At 42.7% G+C, this 22,650-nt stretch overlaps 1 protein-coding gene across 1 annotated transcript; it reads right to left on the bottom strand.

The window, feature by feature from the left end:
- Positions 1 to 3,815: 3,815 nt before the first annotated feature.
- Positions 3,816 to 22,572, bottom strand: LOC119296771 (cycloartenol synthase-like). The gene is made up of 18 exons (XM_037574846.1): positions 22,372 to 22,572; positions 21,566 to 21,754; positions 21,294 to 21,383; positions 21,016 to 21,207; positions 20,725 to 20,809; positions 18,860 to 19,026; positions 17,129 to 17,317; positions 16,841 to 16,954; positions 14,654 to 14,776; positions 14,425 to 14,547; positions 12,777 to 12,875; positions 12,553 to 12,609; positions 12,298 to 12,344; positions 12,061 to 12,207; positions 11,760 to 11,940; positions 11,588 to 11,668; positions 4,318 to 4,401; positions 3,816 to 4,081 (listed from the first exon to the last, which is right to left on the bottom strand). The coding sequence occupies exons 1-18, from the start codon at positions 22,570 to 22,572 to the stop codon at positions 3,968 to 3,970; spliced, it is 2,283 nt and encodes a 760-aa protein (XP_037430743.1). The 3' UTR covers positions 3,816 to 3,967.
- Positions 22,573 to 22,650: the final 78 nt, after the last annotated feature.

Genomic DNA, 22,650 nt, shown 5'->3' with positions numbered 1-22,650 from the left:
TGCTTGAAGTTTGAGGTGGAGTGCAAGGAGGAGGACACCCGGGTGGAGATCTACTGCGCCGCCAAGCCGGGCCTATTGCTGTTGATGGTGAGCACCCTGGACACACTGTCCCTCAACATCCAGCAGTGCGTCGTCGACTGCTTCAACGACTTCACCATGCACGCCTCCTGCTCCAAGGCACCAATGATTCCATCCATGGACTCGTCACTTCACCAGCAAACATGGATGAATTCATCTTCTTCTTCAGCTAGATCATCTGTTAAGTCACCAATTCCAGCTAATTGATTCGAGTTTTATATACAGATGCAGAGGGAGATGTGCTGCTGGATCTTATAAGGAGGTCACTCTGACAAGACTGGCTAGCTGTGATTCTCGTGGGAATAAAGAGGATGGGACCTGTGATTGTCGTGGATCTGGAGGTGACACTGATCAGGAAGGTAAGTTTACTACTGATCCGAAGTAATATTACTAGATTGTAAATCATGAATTTAGTAGTTACTGCAGTTTACCTTTTATGTTTATATGGTCTAACGACATCTCACATAGCAGATGCTTGGTCCAGCTGGAGATAGCTTACATGGTTTTATTTCCCCATAATATATTTGCAACAAGATCGTTCCCTATTGTTTCCTGAAGAAAACTAACGATCAAACTGTAGAAAAAACATTGTTTAGAGAGGAGTTAATATACAATTTGTAGTCTTGCAATTGGCTTCTAAAATTTACAGCAGGAGTCCGCAATGAGTTTGAACAAATGAATGCAAAACCTACCAGATTTTGCGATGTTACTGTTTCTTGATATCTTCCTCATTTGTATTATGTGTATTCCTCAGTTGACAACTATTTTAATGTATACTCTCCCCTTATTTTGAGGAAACTTCATGGGGCAGAGGATCACTACAATTTTTTGTTTCAAATAGGAAATGAACAAAACATGATTTTGCCAACCTCTCATGTAGTATATAATGTACCTATTTCATAAAGTACATCAGTGCAAATCATTGATTACGAGTTGAGGGACTAGTCGAGACTAGTCGCTAGACTAGTCTATGAGTCGCATTCTGGGTGTCGACTAGAAATCTCGTGTAGACTAGTTCGCCGAGTCAAGGAGTCGAAGGACTAGTCATAGACTAGTCTAGACTAGTCATAGACTAGTCTAGACTAGTCATGCACCTTGAGTCGTTCGACTCAATTTTTTTTATTTTTTAGGGATTGGGAGGGGATAAGTGAGCCAGCCACCCTGCCCCTTTCCCTCCATTGCTTATGCTCTTCATGGATCTGCACTCCTCTGCTCTGGCCCTTTCCCTCCATTGCTTCTGCTCTCCCTAGATCTGCCTTACGGTCTCCCTCTGCTGCCTTCTGGCTACTGGATCCGCTTGTCCCTCAGGTTGCAGTAAGCAAGCAAGCATACTAGCAAAGTAATTTCTCCCTTCTCTTCTTCCCTTCTTTGATTCAATTTTTACCCCCTGCCCTCTTCTTTATTTCGTTTTGTTTGCTTCAGTTTCAAGATCCTTAGGTCTAAAGTGCAATGCCTATGCCGGAAATATCTCAAGTACTGTATTCAGCAGCTGCAGCTCAGACCAATGAGCAATATGATCAATCGAAGGATCCTGCAAGAAGCCAGCTAGGAGCAAGGATCCAACATGGAAATATGCTTACTGGACTAATCTGCAGGACAAAATTGACGCTCCAATGCACTTTCTATAGTATATATTACATATTAATACTAGGTTTTAGTAATTGATTACTGCAAGTTGTGAACTACAGTACCATGTCGACTAGTCCAGCAGTAGTCTAGACTAGTCACGACTAGTCTATGAGTCTCAACCTTCGAACGACTCATCGACTCGTCGACTCGTAAACGTTGGTGCAAATACAAGTTTGCAACTCATGACGATGAGTCGAGGAGTGAAAGAAGTTTGGAACTCACACAAGTGTCATACTCGCATGACCAAATCAGGCTACGAAGACAAGTCTTCATGCGCACATGTATGACCTTGTCTCTGTCGTTGTTATTCTTTTTTCTGAAGAAAAAAACTGCTGTCATTAGGCTCTAAATTTGCCAAGATTTTTTTTGTCTTTGCAATTTTCTTTGCAGGATTGCTGATTTTAGTTACACAGTACCATTTAAAAAGCGGCTGCCATTTGATGAATTGCTGAAGGGTGGTGGCTGGACACCATGGGGGACAGTGTTCCAAGATGGTTAGACGTTAGCTACTGATTCGCAATCTATCAATCCTATCTTCATGTATCTGTGTGTGTTAGGTACATCTACTTGATTTCTTCTTCTGATTTAGGGAGGTCTTCAGAATCTGAGAGGAAATTGATGTAAAATTTATTTTCCTATTCTTGGAAACTATTGCTTAGGAAAATCATAATGTTCTTTTCATTGTACAAGCAGTACAAGGGCCAACATGGTTGTGCTGATGTCTAGGTTTCGGCTTCCTGGTGAGGTGCCCTCCTCTTGAGTATGCCAGTACTTCACGGTGGTGAGGTCTGTCTCGATGGTAGACCGGTTGATTGATTAAATGGCAATAGGAGTAGCTTAGTGAGCCAGTGATGCAATTGTGCATCGTCTCTTGACCCACCACTGTCAACCCCAGCTACTGCATGTACATATGATCCATGTATCGTGTTTAGTTTCTCACTAAGACTTGGTATGCTTGTGTTGTGATGATCCGAGGAACTCTACCTCTTTTGGAGATCGCCCACCTTTTGGAGACTGCTAAACCTTGACTTGAATAGTTGGATGTGTTTCTGTGATCAGTCATCCAACTATCCACTTGTAAGATTGTCACCTCTATTAATATAGATCTATTAGCATCGATGAAACTACTTCGCTTGCTTTGCTTTATGAATGAACACTCTTCTGCTGCAGTTCTATTCTATGTATTATATTTTTAACCACTGTTGCTTGTTTGGATTGTCAACACGTTAATAAGTGTGTCAGTTTGATTAGTGCGCACATTACCGCATAGGTGGCGCCACCAGGTGGCGCCCCAGCCACTAGTATATACCATCTCTCTCCCGACTACTACAAGGTCAGGTTAGTGCGCCATTCCTCCAGCTCGTTAATTTCTGTCCAGCAATGGAGATCGGAGGGCGAAACCCTAATATTTATTTTCCCCACTACATTTTTCTCAACGAACATACATATAGTACATACAAGGTCAGCAGGCCTAGCTAGGCAGCGCCGCGTGCATACGTGCTGCTGCGGATGATCTCATCGGCCAAAGCCCTATATGTTGTTATCACCGTGTGTTCTATAGATCACAATAATGGTTTTGATTTTGCTGCAGATAACTCCATGTGGCCATGTGTGTGTGTTTGTGTGTGTGTGTGTGTACAATGCTACTAAACAGTTACTTAAAAGTGTGTAAAATACAAAAAGGTACTTATAGTAGTTTCATAGACTGGCGTGCTTCTAATTATATATGAATGAATTATGTGATATAGGTTGTTACATAATCTTTGTGTTGTAAGCAGACCAACGATTATTGTTTTATTGATTACTAAAAAAGGCACCAACCTAAAAACGAAATCTCAGACAAAAGCTCCCCTGGGAAGCACGAGTTTCCCTTCTGTGCAATTTAATGTGCCACTCAGTCAGTGAAGTGTCCCGTACTCAAGCCTATTGTTAGAATTTTTATGTTTGGTTGTGAACTGAGTAGAATGCTCTGCGTGAACGGAGTAGAATGCGATGTTGTTTAACTGTTGCGAGGTAAAATGAAACACTTAGAGGAACACAACAAATATTTTAATAACACCTAGAGGAACCCAACGAATATTGTAATAACTAAATCATCTGAAATAAATATAACAAGTTTGTAGATATGTTGGTAATGGTATCATGTATTTTTGGGAATAGGCACTCCATGCTCCATGGAGATGTGGAAAATTATGTGCACAAATTATCATCTAACAGTGTGTAACTCTCAACGGCTACATATACACCGCAGATTCTCCCTTTATGTTGTCAGGACCATTCTACGGTAGTACTCTCCAAGAGCCCAGATAGGGAAGATGTTCCTGTATTGGGCGTAAGTGAGCATAAGGTTGCGGTTGGCAACTCCAATAATGTCCTGTCAAGTGAGAAAACATGCCAAAGTTATTCCAAAGCACACGGTACTAGGAATTAACTTAGATCTTGTTGTTATATTTGTAATCACTAATTAACAACAAGTTGCAATAAATTAATTAATTGAAGTTTATATAGTTCAATCACTATTTTTTCTATGGAGATATATTGCCGTACTATCGCTTTCCTTAATTACAAGCATAGCACATGATGCTCATAAAATAAAAGGGAATGACGTACTTGCTGAGGGAACTCTCCATCCTCCGACTGGAAGTTGATCAGAACCGTGGCTGCCCTATGTAGAGATGCAGGATCTCTTTGGCCCTGTTCACTCGAAAAAAATATGTACTACTGTCAGCATACAAACCAATCCAACACAGAATGATATATGTTGATCGTACCTATGAACATCCCTCCCCTTAGCGCTATGACGGGCAGAGGGACGGGAGGGCCGCCGGCGCCGGCGCCGAAACCCCAGATAGCCAGAGACAGGGCCGGGGCAGCCGGGCCGCCACCGCCGGGGGGTATTGGACGGGGAGCTGCTGCCGCTGGGCCTGGTGCAGCAGGTGCTGTTGTCGGAGCCGGGCGGGGCGCCGCTGTCTCTGCCATGGGGCGGCCAGGCGGCAACCACGGGCCAAGGCCGCCTGTGCCTGTGGCTGCCAGACCGCCCGCGCGGCAGACGGGAAGAGATGCCTAGGCTAGGGGCGTCGTTGCAGCCGGCGCTGGCCGTGGCGCTGCCGCGGCGCACCGACCGACGGGGCCAATTCCTACAGTACCTACTGCTACGGGGAGGGGCGACGGGACTGGACAGATTACTGTGGTGCCGGCCCCGGGTAGTGGTCCTCCTCGGGGCGCTCCCCCGCCGCACTTCGTAGCGAGACCGGCTCAGAACCGGTCGGGACCTGCGCAGACGAGGCAAACTTTGACAGCTACAGATTCCTTCGAGCCACCCCGAGGTCAGTGGGGGGATGACAGTGTTGATGCGTACGGAGAAGGGAAGCACCGTGGTTCCTCATCTACGGGTGGTGGTCGAGGCTACGCCTGGCAGGGTGACGGGTCGGCTGAGCGACCTTTTCTTGGGCCTCCGGGTGGCTTTGTCGAGGGGACATCCGGTCCGGAGCACCGCCAGAGAGGCGGCTACCATGGATATCGAGGTGGTCGGGGTAGTGGCCGTGGGAGGTTTCGTCGACAGCCTCCGCCCCCGGCTGCTGTTGACCATGAGGCGACAGCTATTGAGACAGATAACGCCCAGTCCACTGATCTTACTAGTCAGACGATTGATGTGGTAACGACGCTGGCTAATGTTGAGGTTCCTGTGCCTGGGGCGGCGGCTGCGGCATCGGACAGGTCTGATTCTGAGAGGGCAGCCAAGTGGGCGCGCAAGAAGGAAAAGATGCTCTGTTATCGGTCTGGTGAGAAGGGACATTTTATTGCAGAGTGCGTGGCCGAGTTGTGTGACTCATGTGGCAAGCCAGCACATGCTTCGGGAGAGTGCCCGGTTTTGCGTGACCAGGCTCCGGCTCTGACTATGTATGGATTATATTGCACGGAGCTGTTATTCTTCGAGTCCCCGGTCGCGAGGGAGATCCCAGAGGAGCCACAAGGCCTGAATACCGGAATAGTGAAAGCAACCCAGGGCGAGGTGACTGAGGCGCAGATTATCCGGAGGCTTCAGGAGTTGGTACCGGGGGACTTTCAGTGGGAGCTGGTCAGCTTAGAAGCTAATGTCTTTAAGGTGGATTTTCCTTCTGTGGAGGATTTACAGAAACTGCTGAGTTTTGGCTTGTGTAGAGTTCCTGGTACTACGTGTATTTTGGAGTTTCACGAGTGGATGAAGGTGGAGCCTAAAGGAAAGCTGCTTACGCAGATCTGGTTGCGGTTTTCTGGGGCCCCATCTAAGCCTCTGCAGGACGTTCGAGTTGTAGCCAGTATGGGTATCATGGTTGGTAAGACGGAGAGAGTGGATATGGCTTTCACTCGGGCTCATGGAGTGGCTCGGATATTGGTGAGTGTTCTGAATGTTGATTTCGTGCCTGATGTGGTTCATTGGACATATAGGGGAGAGGTATTCCTGCTCGACATTGAGTTTGAGGACGTTGAGATGCTTGCTGAAGAAGTTGCTGGGGATGATGTTGATATGCACGAGAGTGATGGTGGTGCAGGAGCCAAGGGGGCGCCAGCCGAGTCTGCTCGAGAGGGGTTGACCGGGTCTCGCCCAGATGCTCAGTTGCCTGGGGAGGGGACCGGGGTTGAGCCGACACCGTCACCTTCGGTGTCCACGACGACACTGCGTGTTGGGTCCTTTGCGCCTGCTTCTGCGCCTCCCGGGCTGTGGAGTGATAGGGTGGAGACTGATGATGTGTTTGAGCACACGCTTCCTGCATTGGACTTTGCGGGGTCTGCAGTTCGGGATGCAGAGCCGGAGGTCGCTCCTATGTCCCCTGCTTCACCGGTTGACGTGGTTCCGGCAATGGCATCTACGCCCGAGGTGGGCCTTGGGGGACGGGGGTCAGGGCAGGTGGTCTTCGCCTCTCCCCTTCCTATACTGACGTCGGTGAAGCCGGCCACGTCGGGGCCCGCCAGCGCTAGGAGTGGGAGCCCGAGGCAGGTGGCTTCAGCTCCTCCCCCTCAGGCCCTGGCTGTGGCACCCGCGTCTCCCGTGATGCTGGGGGAGGGGGGCTGGGGCAGGTAGCCCTAGACATCCCGTCCTCGTCTGCGGTCAGGAGGACCGCACCATCGACGACTTCGACACTTCGCTCTGAGCCGGTGGTCGGGGCAGGAGGAGGGAGTGGGCAGGTGGCCCCAGTTGGCCCGTCTCTTGTCCCACCCGCCAGGCACTTGTCCAAGGGCATTGGGAGCCCGCGGCCTCCTCATTCTCGAGAGGAGGTTATTGCCTTTGGCGGGATCCCAGACCCGGTCTCGACGGGGAGACGGATGAGTGCTCGCGTTCTGGACCTTCCGAAGGTGGACGATATGCAGCAGCGGTGCGCTATGAGGGCGGCCAAGCTTCACGATGCCGCGATCTCTGCTGGTATGTCCGTTAACATATCTAATTCTTTATTGCATTTTGCTCCTGAGGAGATTATTAATAATGCAAACCAATTAGGAGTTTCACTAGGCGCTACTGATAATGAAATTTCCAATTCGGTGAATGATATGTTAGATTTAGAGGCGGAGCGGGCCTTAGAGACTATTCATAATCTTGCTGCGGTCAAACCCATGAATGATGAGGAAATTGATGCGTTAGGGGTGAGAGTGCTAAATAATCTATGTGCGGATCTAGCACCTTCTAATCAGGAGTCTGAGGGCGATAATGCGCCCTTAGATGATGTAGCTGGCGGTTCCGTTCAACCCGGTTATGAGGACCAGGTGACGGAGCCCACTAAGCCAAAGCGTAAGTGGAAACGAAAGATTTATCCCGATTCTGCAGTTCGGCGGAGTGCTAGGTTTCGGACTGCTAAAAAATTCCATGATGAACTATGAAAGGAATCTTTTGGAATAGCAGAGGTCTGAAGGACTTGGCTAAAAGAAGGTTTCTTGCTGAAGCTTCTCTGGAACATCGGTTAGATTTCATTGCTTTATCAGAAACCGGTAGAGAGAATTTTGCGCCGCAGTTTCTTTCCTCTCTTGTGGGAGGTATTGATTTCGACTGGCATTGTCTCCCGCCACGAGGTAGATCGGGAGGTATCTTACTGGGTGTGAGATGCGATTCCCTTGAAGTCCGGAGTGTAGTAATGGGTGACTTCGCGGTAAAGTTTCGAGTTAGGTCTAAAGTTGATGGGTTCAAGTGGGCTTTGGTAGCGGTCTATGGTGCCGCACAACCCGAGCTTAAACCGGAGTTTCTGGCGGATCTTGTTAGGATCTGTGGATCCGAACAGCTTCCGATTTTGGTCGGGGGTGATTTCAATATCATTAGGAGGAGAGAGGAGAAAAATAATGATAACTTTGACGGCAGGTGGTCGTTTATGTTCAATACCATTATTGAAAGCTTAGATCTAAGGGAGATAGAGATTTCTGGTAGAAACTTTACCTGGGCTAATGCTCTGCCAAACCCGACATATGAAAAGCTTGATCGGTTTCTCGCCAGCGTGGAATGGGAACAGAAGTTCCCTCTTGTTACGGTGCAAGCTCTCACGCGGGGAATCTCCGATCACACACCATTGTTCGTTGACTCAGGGGAGCCGAACCATATGAAAAAAAAACACCTTCTCATTTGAGATGGCCTGGTTTGAACGCGAGGGGTTCTTAGACATCATAGCCAGGGAGTGGGCCAAGGGTGTTGGAGGGAGGACGGCGGTCGAGCGCTGGCAGAATAAGATTAGACATTTGAGAAGTTTCTTACGGGGTTGGGCTAAGCACCTCAGTGGGGTGTATAAAATTGAGAAGGATAGGCTCCTCTCTCTTGTACAGGCCTTGGACGTAAAAGCCGAATTTGCGATGTTGTTGCCCGCCGAGCTCCAGGTTAAAAATGAGGCGGAGAAGAGGCTGGAAGAACTTCTCCGCGAAGAAGAATTGAAGTGGGCTTTGCGTGCCAAGGTCCGCAAAGTAGTCCAAGGGGACGCGAACACTCAATTCTTTCACCTCATTGCTAATGGTAAGCACAGAAAGAAGCGGATCTTTCAGCTAGAGCAGGATGAGGGAACTATTTTAGGTCAGGATAATCTCAAAACCTATATTACCGAATACTATAGACAGTTATTTGGACCGCCGGAGGACAATTGTGTGTCCCTCGATGAGTCCAGGATTGAGGACGTGCCTCAATTGTCTGCTGCTGATAATGATATCCTGGTTGCCCCGTTCTCAGAAAAGGAGGTGTTCGATGCTATTGCACAAATGAAGAACAATAAGGCTCCCGGTCCGGATGGGTTCCCGGCTGAGTTCTACAAAAAGTGCTGGCACATTGTTAAGGGGGATTTACTACCGATGTTTCATGATTTATTCTCTGGACAGCTTCAACTATTTCACTTGAATTTTGGAACTATCACATTGCTCCCGAAGAAAACGGATGCTGTGAGGATTGAGCAGTTCAGACCGATTTGCCTCCTCAATGTTAGTTTCAAAATCTTCACCAAGGTCGGGACTAATAGGCTTACACAGATTGCGCAGTCTGTGGTGCAGCAATCCCAAACTGCTTTCATGCCGGACAGGAACATCCTTGAAGGGGTGGTTGTTCTTCATGAAACGCTCCATGAAATCCATTCCAAGAAATTAGATGGAGTAATTTTTAAGGTGGATTTCGAAAAAGCGTACGATAAGGTTAAGTGGCCATTCCTCCAACAGGCATTGCGTATGAAAGGTTTTGATGAAGCCTGGCGCCGACAGGTCGACTCATTTACGCAAAAAGGGAGTGTGGGAATTAAAGTGAATGACGACATAGGTCATTATTTCCAGACACATAAAGGCCTAAGACAAGGAGATTCGATGTCCCCTATCATGTTTAACATTGTGGTGGATATGTTAGCAATTTTGATAGGAAGGGCTAAGGAGAATGGTCAAGTGGGTGGGTTGGTACCTCATCTTGTTGAGGGAGGTGTTTCCATCCTTCAGTACGCCGATGATACAATCATCTTTATGGAGCATGATTTGGCCAAGGCGAGAAATATGAAGCTAGTGTTATGCCTGTTTGAACAATTGACCGGGTTAAAGATTAACTTTCATAAGAGCGAGTTGTTCTGCTTTGGTAGAGCCAAAGACGACCAGGAGTCTTATAGACAATTGTTTGGGTGCGAGTTGGGGAGTTTACCCTTCTCTTACCTTGGTATTCCGATTCACCATCGTAGGCTAACAAACAGAGAATGGAAATGCATCGAAGATTGATTTGAGAAAAAACTGAGCTGTTGGAAGGGTAAGCTCATGTTATACGGAGGCCGTTTGATTTTGATTAATTCGGTGCTCACGAATATGCCTATGTTTCTCTTATCTTTCTTTGAGGTCCCAGTTGGTGTTAGGAAATGACTGGACTTCTATCGGTCGCGTTTCTTTTGGCAGGGTGATGAACTTAAAAGAAAATACCGGCTTGCTAAATGGGACATCATCTGTAGACCGAAAGACCAAGGGGGTCTTGGTATTGAAAATCTTGAAGTTAAGAACAGATGCCTTCTTAGTAAGTGGTTGTGGAAGCTGCCTTCCGGAACTGAGGCCATGTGGGCGCAGATCCTCCGCAACAAGTACCTCCAGACTAAAACATTGTCCCAGGTCGCAGTCAGGCCGACTGATTCGCCTTTCTGGAAAGGACTAATGAAAGTCAAACAATCTATGTTCAATAGGACGAGATTTGTTATTGGAAACGGTACAAGTACACGTTTCTGGGAGGATACTTGGCTTGGTGAATCACCTTTAGCCATTCAATATCCGTCTTTATATCGGATTGCTCATCGACGTGAGGTGTCCGTGGCAACGGTATTCCAATCTGTCCCCCTTAATATTCAGTTTTGACGGTCGCTAGCGGGCAATCGTTGGGAAGAATGGCTCCATCTAGTTAGGATACTGATGGAGATTCAACTTTCTCACCATCCCGATATATTGCGCTGGAAGTTGACTAGCTCTAGAGTATTTACAGTTAAATCAATGTATATTGATGTTATTAATTCGAATGCTATTCCAACTTCCAAGTATGTTTGGGCTGTCAAAGTTCCTTTAAAAATTAAAGTGTTTATGTGGTTTGTCCATAAACAAGTTATTTTAACAAAGGACAACTTGATTAAACACAATTGGACAGGACCTACTAGGTGTAGTTTTTGTGATCGGGATGAGACGATTAGACATTTATTCTTTGATTGCCCGTTGGCCAAAGTTCTTTGGCGGACGGTCCATATTGCTTTTAATATTGCTCCACCGACCTCGGTCAATGCTTTATTTGGGACATGGCTTAATGGGGTTGAGCCTGAATTAGCAAGACATATTCGGGTTAGAGTTTGCGCTTTGTTATGGACTATCTAGAATTGCAGAAATGATTTGGTTTTTAACAGAACATCACGGATTCATTTTTTGCAGGTTATTTTCCGAGCTACGGCACTGATCCGTTCGTGGTCACTACTCACTCCAATGGAGGCCAGGGAGCATTTGGTTACTGGATCTATCCATTGGGAGATGGTAGCTCGGGATATCTTCAACCGGTTTGGATGGCGGTCATGTAATAGGATAGGCAATTAGTTTCCCTATCTATTTTTAGCCAGCCGGTTGTGGCATCTTTTTCGGGCTAGTTTCTGTATCTAGCCGTCTGTCACTCTGTGTGAGCTGCATTTATCCTTTGCTTTTTGTTTGGCTGGAGACTGTGGAACCTTGTTGGCACCTTTTGTTATTTGGTTAATAAGATGGCCGTATGCATCGTTCTGATGCAGAGGCCGGGGAGATCCCCCTTTTCGAGAAAAACCTATGAACTAATAATGGAGATGTCTATGCAGTTGTGTACAAGTTGCAGTTCACAAGTAGCGTAGCAAATGAATACTATAGGACATGCATGCACTAATTGGATTTAAGTACAAGGCAAGCTTCAAAGGAACAAAATCACCTGTCCGGCATCAATTAGGGCCAACATGGCCCAACTAGTGTTGACTGCGTGAGCCCGGTTGCCTTCAAGATTGGTGTAAACCTGTGTTGTAAGTTTATTAAAGCATTCACCGGTCACGGTTAATTGGAGTAATTAAGACATAAGAGTAAAAAGAGGAAGGAGAAACTTTTACCATGTCTTGACCGGAGAGGTAACTTTCTCCCCACCCCCCTAATGGGAGAAGCTCCTTGGATAGCAGAAATTCACATGCTTTTCTGATTGCTTGGCTATTTTTGTACGTTCTGCCTGCAGCAATCAATCCTCTCACCCCAAACCATGTACCATAGGTAAAACAAATAGCCCAACAGCCGTACCTACAGTTGGAAATTAACTGGACAAGTTCAAATGATAAAGAGGCTGGGAGTTTAATCTTCGATTATTTAAGAATGAAGAAAGAGAGAAACTTCAAGTGAAAGTTTAATGAGAATTCAAACCATGATCCATCACTCCTTTGGATGCTCTCAATGTAGTCTGCAGCCTTTTGGATACAATTTTCTATCTCTTCCATGCGACAATGTTTGGGGTACATTTCTCTAAATAACACTAGACCCTGAATTACTGATGATGTACACTCAACGTACCTGTGTGAACAAAGATTGAAAATGCATCAAATAAACAAAAAATAGCAACGTAGATAAGCAAGCAAGAAACCAATGGTCAGAGTTGCTTACGAATGCTCGATCATTATGTCCCCAAAGCTCTCGGAAGGATTGAGCAACTGAAGTATATGAAAAACAAATGATCATCATTGCACAGAGGAAACTTATAGTCTTATCGGTTGATTTAACCAAGAATTGTTATACATGAACTTAATATGATAAATTCAAAAAAGTGTTTCTTCCCCCCACTTAGTAGATGAAAAGTGTTCCTTGTGAATTTTGTTTTAAGAAACAATAATATGTATCTAGAAGCTTATTCAAACTCACCTCAAGCCATTCATAAGATCTTGTTAGCTCATATGCACCAAAACTACCATCGTCGTTCTGCAGAAGGAGTATTGAGTAAGAATTTTAAAATGTACATTATTGTTTCATAAAAAACATTCGAGAAATGAGACTATTGATTATAAAATGTGAGTAATGAGTTGAAACTAGCTATAAGAAAGAAAAAAAATGAAGAAAAGAATGGGTTCGAACTAGGAGGTACTAACCATCAAAGACAATAGAATATTGACTGCATCGTCAAGCCGGCTTGTTTCCATACGCTCGCCAACCAATTTAGGAGGAAGCTTAATCAACAACAGTATAGCCTTAAGAGAAATGCAATATTAGCTTATTCATATCAATGCCTTAAGAGAAATGCAATATTAGCTTATTCATACCAATGCCTTAAGATAAATGCAATATTAGCTTATTCATATCAATGCGCCATTCATTTGAGTTGCAAACCAACTGAGTTCGAGCGAGTTAGTCTAGGCTCGCTTAGCTCTTACTAAAATTTGAGTGAGCTTAAATTAAGTGAAGTTCAAGGTCGAGCGGTAGAGAGATTGCTCGTACTCAGGTCCTAATGATATTGAGGTAAATAAAATTGTAAAAATACCATATTCTAAGACAAATTTCCCATCTATATAGGCCACCACAACATAAGAAAACATAAGGTGTTGGACTTCAGCCAAAATAACAAGATATTTAGCACATGACCATTCTTAGTTTAGAGGAGCCACTTGGTTTCAACATGGAGCACATGATGGGGGCCTTCGGCAAGCCTGATGTTGTGGTTGACTCACAGGTGGAGGTGATTAGTGTTGTATCTGAAGTGATACATGTTGATGCACAACCATTAACCGTGGACGATTTTTTCAACAAGGTTACTTGTGATGTCCCACACCCTCTGCTTGGGACCCCAACACATTCACATATGGAGAAGGATGGGGGAGACGAAGTGGACATCTGAAAAAGAAGAACAAGGCATGCAACATCCCGGCGACTAAGCGTGCGGAGTATAGGTTGTTGGAGGTTTTGGTGAGTTTCTAGAGGTGAGAAAAGTGGAGGGCCCTTAGAAAAATATGAAAGCATACTTGGACATGCACTAAATACCACTTTTACCGCAAGTGACCGCGGTGTTAATCACTTTGGTAGGCATCACTGGGAAGTCAAAGGTGGACCTTGCAGGATGATTCCCACACACTAATGATGGCACATGATGCCTCCATGCTGATTCAAAGGCGTGATTCGATATGGATGAGTTCTCTTCGGCCAGTAGTGGTCAATTTCTTTGCACTTGAGCCACACCCAATTGCTTTGGACCTTGCTGCTCTAGTGTCGGGCTCAGACGATGTTCCTTGAGTGTGCATTTGTCTTGTCCCTATTCCTAGGCTCTAGTGTCTTTTTTTTCTTATTTTCTTATTTTTGGGTTTTCACTCGGTTTTCCCTGATTAGCCCTGAAAGTTTGGTTTTTTAGTCTGTTTTTTCTTATAAACTGGACCATCTCTCTTCTTTTTAATGAACACAGGAACCCTGCCCTCCTCAAGGATAACCATTTCAACGAAGTGGGCCAAAAGTATAAGCAGGGTGTCATGCGTATTTTGGCCGCTTTATGCGTAGATGGGGTATAATTTAAGTCGGGTGTTGCACATTTAATTTAACCTGGTTTGCGTGCATGCATGCCAACCAAGATAAAAGGGATTTTTGCCTTATGATACTGTTGACTACCATAGCTGAAAGACATGGACTTCCTGAATGGTATTACGTATTTGACTACATGAATCATATTACGCAAGGGTATTCTACTAATTTTGATTACATGAATGGTATTACACAAAGGTTTTGGATAATACAAAAATCAGGTGGGAGGACTACCTTCAATGCTTCTGCAGTACAGTCTGATACTGGCCACCCATGGTTGGCAGTTGAATGTGTCCATCCACCTTTAGATATATGACGATGCCACTTGGTTTGATCTCCAGGAAAATTCGCAGAAATCTACATGAATATTTAAACATAATTACTACTAAATTTTATTTAGTAATTAAACCTTATTGATTAGTGTCCAACAAATACATTATCATGTAGCATTTTGTATATTTACCTGTGAACGTTTTATATAGTCATGGGCAAGTTTTATTGTATGGGGGAACTCTTTTGTCAAGCCAGTAGCAAATATAGCTTGAACTATCAAAACCGTGTCCCATAGTTGGCTGCCATTGTAAGACTACAAAGAAGGGTATGAGTAACATAAAAAGTACATATTATCCTTATTTCAATGTAAAAAACAACTATTTTAGCAAGTGGATTGCAATGCATTTGAATTTCCTGCCAAACATATGCACTTATTCATCCCCACTCATACTAGCTATCATCCATGACCTTCCAAAACAACTACAAGAGAGTCTTGAGTTATCTACCCCCTATCATATCTTATATCTTCTATATGTAAACATCTAGCCCTCACAAACATATTTCTTTAAACATGCAAGCATGCCACCTCATCATTCAACATGCAACCCGTCACAACATGCCACCATGCATAAGTAAAGGGCTCATCAACATACAAAAATGCATGGTAATTTTTAATATAGTATGATGTTTACATTAATAATCATTTTGCAGCTATAAAATAATCAAACACATCATTTGTATTTTAGTTTTAGTTCTCGTATTACTAGTCATATTCATGTTCCATACGACAAAATGTCCTTGAAATATATTGCAATATATTCTCACACAACCTCGTCGATTGAGGGGGCCAAGATGGGCGACCACACAGGGCCCCCAAATATTTGTGGCCCCCAAATCACCATGGTAGAGTATACAACATATACACATGTATAACTGGCTTAACGCTAAAAAAGTTGGCTTAATGCCTTAATCCAGCAGCAGAATCAACCAACCAAAGAAAAAGGACCGGCCCACCAGCAAATAAGCCCATGACACTGCAGGGACATCCACCAATACTAAATGATGCTTCCGCTAATTGTCCAGGTAGGTATCCTTTTTCACTGTTCCATAGGTTCACCACCGCAGCTCCACCGGCGGCTGATCGTCCAGCCGCCAGGACACCGCCTGCTTGCACCCGACCGACGATCGCCTACGATTCCATGACCTCTGCCTCTAGTCATACACTAGTAGGTATTGGTAATTTACCACTAGTACTTATTAATTTGAACCCCCCAAAGGCTAAATTACGGCGGGGTTGTGGACAAGTTATTTATCCACGGGGCTAGGTGTTGGTAATTTATTTATTTGTCGACGGGGTTGGATCGATTGTACTTGATTTATTTATTTTCACACTAATTAGGCTATTTCATGTATGAATATGAATTAATTTTAAAGAACACTAGATGGTTGCTGCTTTTAGGTAGAACATGAGGTTAGTTTATTGTTCTAGTGCCCCTTTACTGTTTTTAGCATTAATATTTGAAATATATCTAAACTTTGTGCAAAATAAGATAGATGCAAAATTATATAATAGAGTGACATTATGCATTTATTACATTAGTTTTTCCATTATATATATCTTTTAGAATTTTGGCCATGTTTTGATTTTCGCCCCCGGGCCTCAAATTTCTAGAAACGGCCCTGTTCCCACAATAATGTGCGAGGTATCAAATGGTATACCTAAGTAGTTAATTCTCACTACCTCTATTTATCTCAACATGCACACATACCATCTCATCAAAGGCTCACCACAACTTGCATGGGAAAAAGTTCCCATTATTATACTCAATACATATTTTCAACTACACAATAATTAATAAATATATAATATATATTACCCTCAAATGATATAATATTAATTTATATTTTAGTTCATATATTATGAATCTAAATATTCATATTCATGTTTCATACAACCAAATTTCGTTGAAATTGCTAGCACCTTAATCTTTGCTTCAAAATACATTCTATATGAAAAAGCAAAGTGAGTAAGTGACCAATAAATAGTTTTTTTCTAACTAGTAGAAGAAACTATTTGTATTTTAGAGAGGAAAAATACGCACTAAAATTCAAGAAGAGAGGACTTGAACATGGTTGTAATCTACATACACTCCCTCGCCCAGCTGAGTGGGGCCAATTCATAGTATAATTAAGGTTGTTGAGAATTGATGTGTTGTGGTATATATGGATATATTTGAAGTAAAAGAGACATCATAGATATTATTTGATTCAAATTATGTACAACGTGTCTTAAATATTTTGCCACCACCTTAGTTAAATCTATAAATAAATGCCCCTATGAGTTTTTTTAATGAAATGCACAAGAACTCGTAAACACCTTCAGCTTCATGCCATCTTCGGCGACCCATAAGAAATCATATATTCTTTCAACATGGAGTTTGAATGCCTCTGAGTTTGGATCTTCTACCCAGCAACAAATCATATTCAACATCTGCTTACAAATTACTAGTAGTCAATTGAGAAACAAAGTATAAAAGAAATAAATTAATTGACAAATAGTGAATGAATTTAATAAAGTTAAATCGACTATAGGAACCATTTGGAGTTTGGACCTATCTAGGGAAAATAATGATGCAAAAATTTCTCAAAGTAACCCATGCTTTACCTTATTTAGAGGACCAATGCATAAGTATTGAGTAGTTTCATCCTCGTACTTTATATGTTTCATGACATTGTCTAGAGCTCTCTTCCGCAAATTGCTGCCAGGCCAGTGCAGAAATATTGGTTCACCAATTTTCTTGAGAGTAGCCCATACGATATCTTGCAGTGGTGAATGGGAATAATATAGATCTTCCTGCAATGCAACCAAAATCAATATTTCAGTTCACAAGATTTCTGAAAGCTATGGTCATGGTTATAGAAATCCTTTGCTTTCATACTTCTATCCCTTAATCTGAGGTTTAATAATGGTCATAATGTTCCATTAACCACACCAAAACTAAATTGCCTCCTTTCGATGTGATGGACGCCATCGGTAGAGAATATTGCTTATGGAGGGGAGCTATATGTTGGATCTCTTGCGGAAGACTCACTGATGGTGTAGTAATGGTTGGATAAGAAAATGTTTGGTTAAGATTAGTTCCCTATTTTATGCTTCCTAATCGCAAAAAATGGAGAAAACCATGAAAATAGAATACATTATTTTGTTGAAACAATATTTCCACATCATTGAAAGGAACACATGAAAAGTTATAACTTAAGAAATTTTACTTTGATTTCTGTTTCGTCAGAAAATCACAGGAATTCTACAAACTACTTAGATCTCGTCGTACAATTTCTATTCACGAAGAGTGAGGCTAGGGTTTCTTGACTATGATTTTACTATGGTTATTAGGAGTCTACGTTAGAATAGGACATGTATTCCTGGAAAAATGAGAGGATTGTAAAACATTATGATTTTAAGACATTAGGATTTTACTACGGTTATTAGGAGTCTGTGTTTATCATTTTTCAGGAATACATGTCCTATTCTTACCATTTGGCTGCTACTACATTTTTAGAATCTGGTGGATCAAAGAGTTTAATAGTTTGCTACCATAAACCTATAAGCTTAAGATTCGAGTGTGTGTTGCAAGAGGGAAAGGGTACAATGATGTGTTTATTATAAGGATGATCGGAGGTTGGCATTTCGAACACATCTACAATAAGTACATGATGTCTTTCCTGTGCCCTTTCTGGCCTCTTGGGGCCATCTCCTACCTGCCGATTAGACCATGACCATATACAGGCTAATTGGTGAGATTGAGGTCACTCAGGCATGATGAGGACGTCTTTGAAGGTGATGTGATGTTGACGATTGGTGGCTGCTATCAACGTTCTATCTTCTCGAAATAGGAGCGACCCAATTATGCCCTTCTTTGCAGAGATGGTTTCTCACTTCCTGTGCCCAAGGTTTTAGTAGGCAATGAGTGTCATTAGTTTATGTTTGGATGGCATCAAGGACAGTGGTTGTTAGTTAATTTGGAATTAGTTGTAAAGTTTGTCCAGTGATTGTGGGTCTTTACATGTCGTAGATGTTCAGTCTTAATGGTCTTTTAATCAATGTATCAAGGCACAATCTTTGCATTTACTAAAAACAAAACTACCGGAATGTACGTGATGGTATGGTAGTTTTCTCTAGTTCACCAATTCAGCCTCGTGCACCTACATTAGCATTTCCCATGTTTTCCTTTTGTCAAATGTTAATTTTAAGATTTTTTTCATGCAGTGTATTCCAGACTATATCCAACATAATGATTCCACAACCAACTGAAATACATAGAGTTTGTACAAATTACCTCAAATAATAAGTGGAGTAAAGAGTTGATAGAGTAGTTGAAGTGAGTATTAGTGATACCTTGGCACACCCATTGCGGGCCTTGTCCCAGTCAATCTCATTGTACGGTACGGTGTAGAGCTCGTTCCTCAAGTCTTGTACAATTGATGTTGTAGTTCCAACAAACCTCTTCCCGTATAGGTATGACATGGGCAAGTATACCAAACGAGAATGACACCACATGCGCCCTGATTAAATAACAAGGATGAGTCTAGTATATGTATTTGGTACTCCATGCATTATTTTATATTCCCATATTTATACATAGTTAACATCGGTAATTGCTGACTATATCCTATAAAATTCTATGAAATACATGTAAGATGGTTGCAGTACTTCCACCAAAAAAGATCTAAGTGGTACGTTTTCTAAAAATTCCAATAGAACATAGTTCGTGCATATGCATGGCTATTTGGCTGGTTATAAGATAATTCATAACAATAGACAAGAGTGTGGGGTGGAGAGAATTTTGTGACAAAATTCAGTTGTTTATCTGTTGCCCTTACCTCACTAATGAGATATACTCATCCTGAATATTTCATTTATCAGCAAGAATTATCTGATACTTTTCTGAAAGTTTTACATCCGAGTTTTTCGACTTTGCAATTATGTATGGGCCACTTATCATCTTGAGTACCCTTAATTTGTAGGCAACGTAAATATGGTGGATTGAGCATGGTTGTGTGCGGCGAAATGAATGGAGATTCCATTTCCACGATCCATTGATTTGGCACAACTTTAAATATTGTTCACTAGTTCACTATGAAACTAAGAATGGTTGCATGCATTATTATTCTGGTAGAACCAATCTAGGGAGCTAATTTTGAGGAAAAAACAGCATATTAAGACATTATGTAAAAAGTATGAGATGGACTATTAAGAAAGTGTGATGCTAGATGACAAAATTTAAATGATGAATTCAGCTACATATTACATATACTATGCTCCCTAGTTTTTAATGCCTCACAATCAAATGAGGTCTTCAATTTGAAATTGGGTCATCCGGTTTTGATTGGGTCAACAATTTCTCAAGGAGCTCTCTCATTCAATTCTTTTACTTCACCATGCTTCTTAATTTTGGAGCTCCCACTCGATTGAGGCATACAATTTTGGATTTGGTCCACATTTTGACCGTGTCAACCATTTTTTAAATTAATTGGCAGCAACCGGCCTATTAAAACATATCAATCCCGCGCACCCTCACACCACCTAGAAACAAGTAGCGTCAACATGTGATACTGTAGCATCAATATAGTGCATGCACTCATGGACGCATAAAATCCAACCACATAAGTATGGGTTGATTATCATATAACATAGAATCTCACCGCGAAAGGCCAATCGGAACACCATATTTTAAATAAAGGAAACACACCCCATCATCTCCCCTACTTGTAAACCTCAGTACGTAGAAGAATATAAGGTGTACTCCCTCCGTTCCTAAATATAAGTCTTTTTAGAGATTTCACTATGGACTACATACCGAGCAAAATGAGTGAATCTATACTCTATAATATGTCTATATACATTCGTATGTAGTTTGTAGTGGAATCTCTAAAAAGACTTATATTTAAGAACGGAGGGAATATCAGTTTTTTGAAAAGTAATCTTTCTTTTACTTTGGCCACCACAATACTAAATAGATAAAATATGAAAAATCATTTCATGATGAATCTAATGACATCGATATGAGATTATGGATGTTGATATATTTCTCTATAATTTTGATTGAACTTAAAAGGTTTGACTTTTCAACAAACTAATTCACGTTAGATTTTGAAACAGAGAGAGTATTTTTTTTTATGAAAGGCCAACAACACCAACAGCGTAGCAAAGCACACCCAACCCTTCGAGTAAATGAAGAAACTGAAGTTGGAGGCCCAGACCTGGATGAATCGGCAAGAAATAGGGCACCATCCATAGTTCTGGTGGCAATGGATTGTTCCCCGACCAATCATATACTCCAAGGACCTTAAGCAAGAAGTCAGGAAATATCAGACAAGAAATCCCTCTAGGTTGAAAATCCAACAACATATGTACTCCATTCCCTTTTGGGATGAAGGATATGAGGCTGCCCAAATATATGTATTCCATTCCCTTTCGAGATCAACTGCAAAAAATAAGTGTGTATATATGTACATATGTACTTTGGACATCCTATTATGTTCTCTACGTACCGAAAGAAAGAATTTTCCCCAAGATGGTGTTAAAGTTGCTCCTCCATGGTCCAAGATCCAACTCTGAGCTTGCAGCATGGATCCATGTGAATCCAGCCCCTCCCCTAGCAATCTCAAAGCGACATAGTTCATGACAGAACAGAACATTGTGCTTGTCCCCTCGATGTGCAGTCCCCAGCCCCCATCTTCATTCTGCACTCTTAATAATGAATATTAGGAAATACATGTATATTTAATTATAGATTTAATCAAAGTTGTCATTAGGCATTCATACGTGCCTGGTGATTGTAGAGATATCGCCGAATCTCTTTTTGATGTTCAGATGTCAACACGGTAGTCAGTGATCTAGTCACATGCAATGCTACAATCTGAAAAAATAAACAGTCGATGGGAGTCAAAACAGGAAAATAACATCTACTCCCTCTGTAAAGAAATATAAAAGCGTTTCGAAATGCTCTTATATTTTTTTAGGGAAGGAGCATTTATGTATGAAGATGATAATAGATAAGAAAAAGATTGTTCTTGGTAAGTGAGAAAGAGAAAGTACTACCAAGCTGGGCAAGAGAAATAAAGTGCCAGCGAACTCCCCAGGCCAGTGGCCGTCATCTGCCTGGAGCATGGAATAGCGGCTGACGGCCCTCTTTAAAGATATCAAGACGGCCTCTTTTGTGGCATAGCCATGCTGCTCAAGCTTGATGGGATCAGGAAGGTTCGTCTTGAGGCCGTTTGACTTGGACAACTGCATGACACAAAATGGCTAGTCAATTAAAGTTGCGGTCAAGTTTTCAGCTAAACAGAATGAGCAATGGTACTCCTAGCTATTATATATTCGTAGGAAGCACATATACACATTTATTTGGACTGTACATATACTACTACTACCCGCAAAAAAAAGCATATACTACTATTTCATTGCGACCCTCTCTCTCTCTCTCTCTCTCTCTCTCTCTCTGGATATAATCTCAATGGGACCAACTATATATGAAACTGTAGGGAACTGCGAAAGCCAAGGTGTGCGCATGGCGTCCTCTCTTGGTGTTGTTGGATATGGCGACACGTACGTCTAACATGGCCAGCTTTTTAGGAAAGGAGGTTGCAACCCCTTGGATTGCACACAACCATATATAGATGATCTTAGTCCCAACTCCCAGCTAGAGTAAAAAGTAAAAACTAATGCATGGTGAAGTTTGACACATTTCTTTTGAAGTGGAAGTGTGGAACACGGTCCCAAACACATATAGGTGAAGTTTAACACTGTCCTGATTTTCGTCAAGCCCTCCTAATTGCATACATATAGTAGTACGTAGTAGCAGCGTATGTGAAAGAAAGAGAAAGAAACAATGCAACTAAGGAGACCTGCATGCGCATGACAAGGTCGGAGCTGTTCTTCATCTGGTGCCGGCGGCTGGTGAAGTCCCGGCGGGCGGCTTCCACAGCGGCGACCTCCTCGGGGTCGTCCGCGGAAGGATCAAACTTCCATACCTCCCGGCCGACGTGGCCGTTGGTGGTGCGCAGCAGTGGGTTGCCATCACCCTCCCCGATCTTTAGCCTCCACATCTCTCTCTCTCTCTCTCTCTCTCTCTCTCTCTCTCTCTCTCTCTCTCTCTCTCTCTCTCTCTCTCTCTCTCTCTCTCT

Source organism: Triticum dicoccoides, chromosome 5A, assembly GCF_002162155.2.
Source record: "Triticum dicoccoides isolate Atlit2015 ecotype Zavitan chromosome 5A, WEW_v2.0, whole genome shotgun sequence".
NCBI lineage: Eukaryota > Viridiplantae > Streptophyta > Magnoliopsida > Poales > Poaceae > Triticum > Triticum dicoccoides.
This window is presented reverse-complemented; position numbering and strand designations above follow the sequence as displayed.

Bases quoted from the DNA above. Each gene is read 5' to 3' on its own strand.
- LOC119296771 (XM_037574846.1), bottom strand. From the start codon at position 22,572: ATGTGGAGGCTAAAGATCGGGGAGGGTGATGGCAACCCACTGCTGCGC. The intron at 21,755-22,371 runs GTCTCCTTAGTT...TGTGTCATGCAG, and splicing joins ACCTTGTCATGCGCATGCAG to TTGTCCAAGTCAAACGGCCT. The intron at 12,208-12,297 runs GTAAGCAACTCT...TTGTTCACACAG, and splicing joins GACATAATGATCGAGCATTC to GTACGTTGAGTGTACATCAT.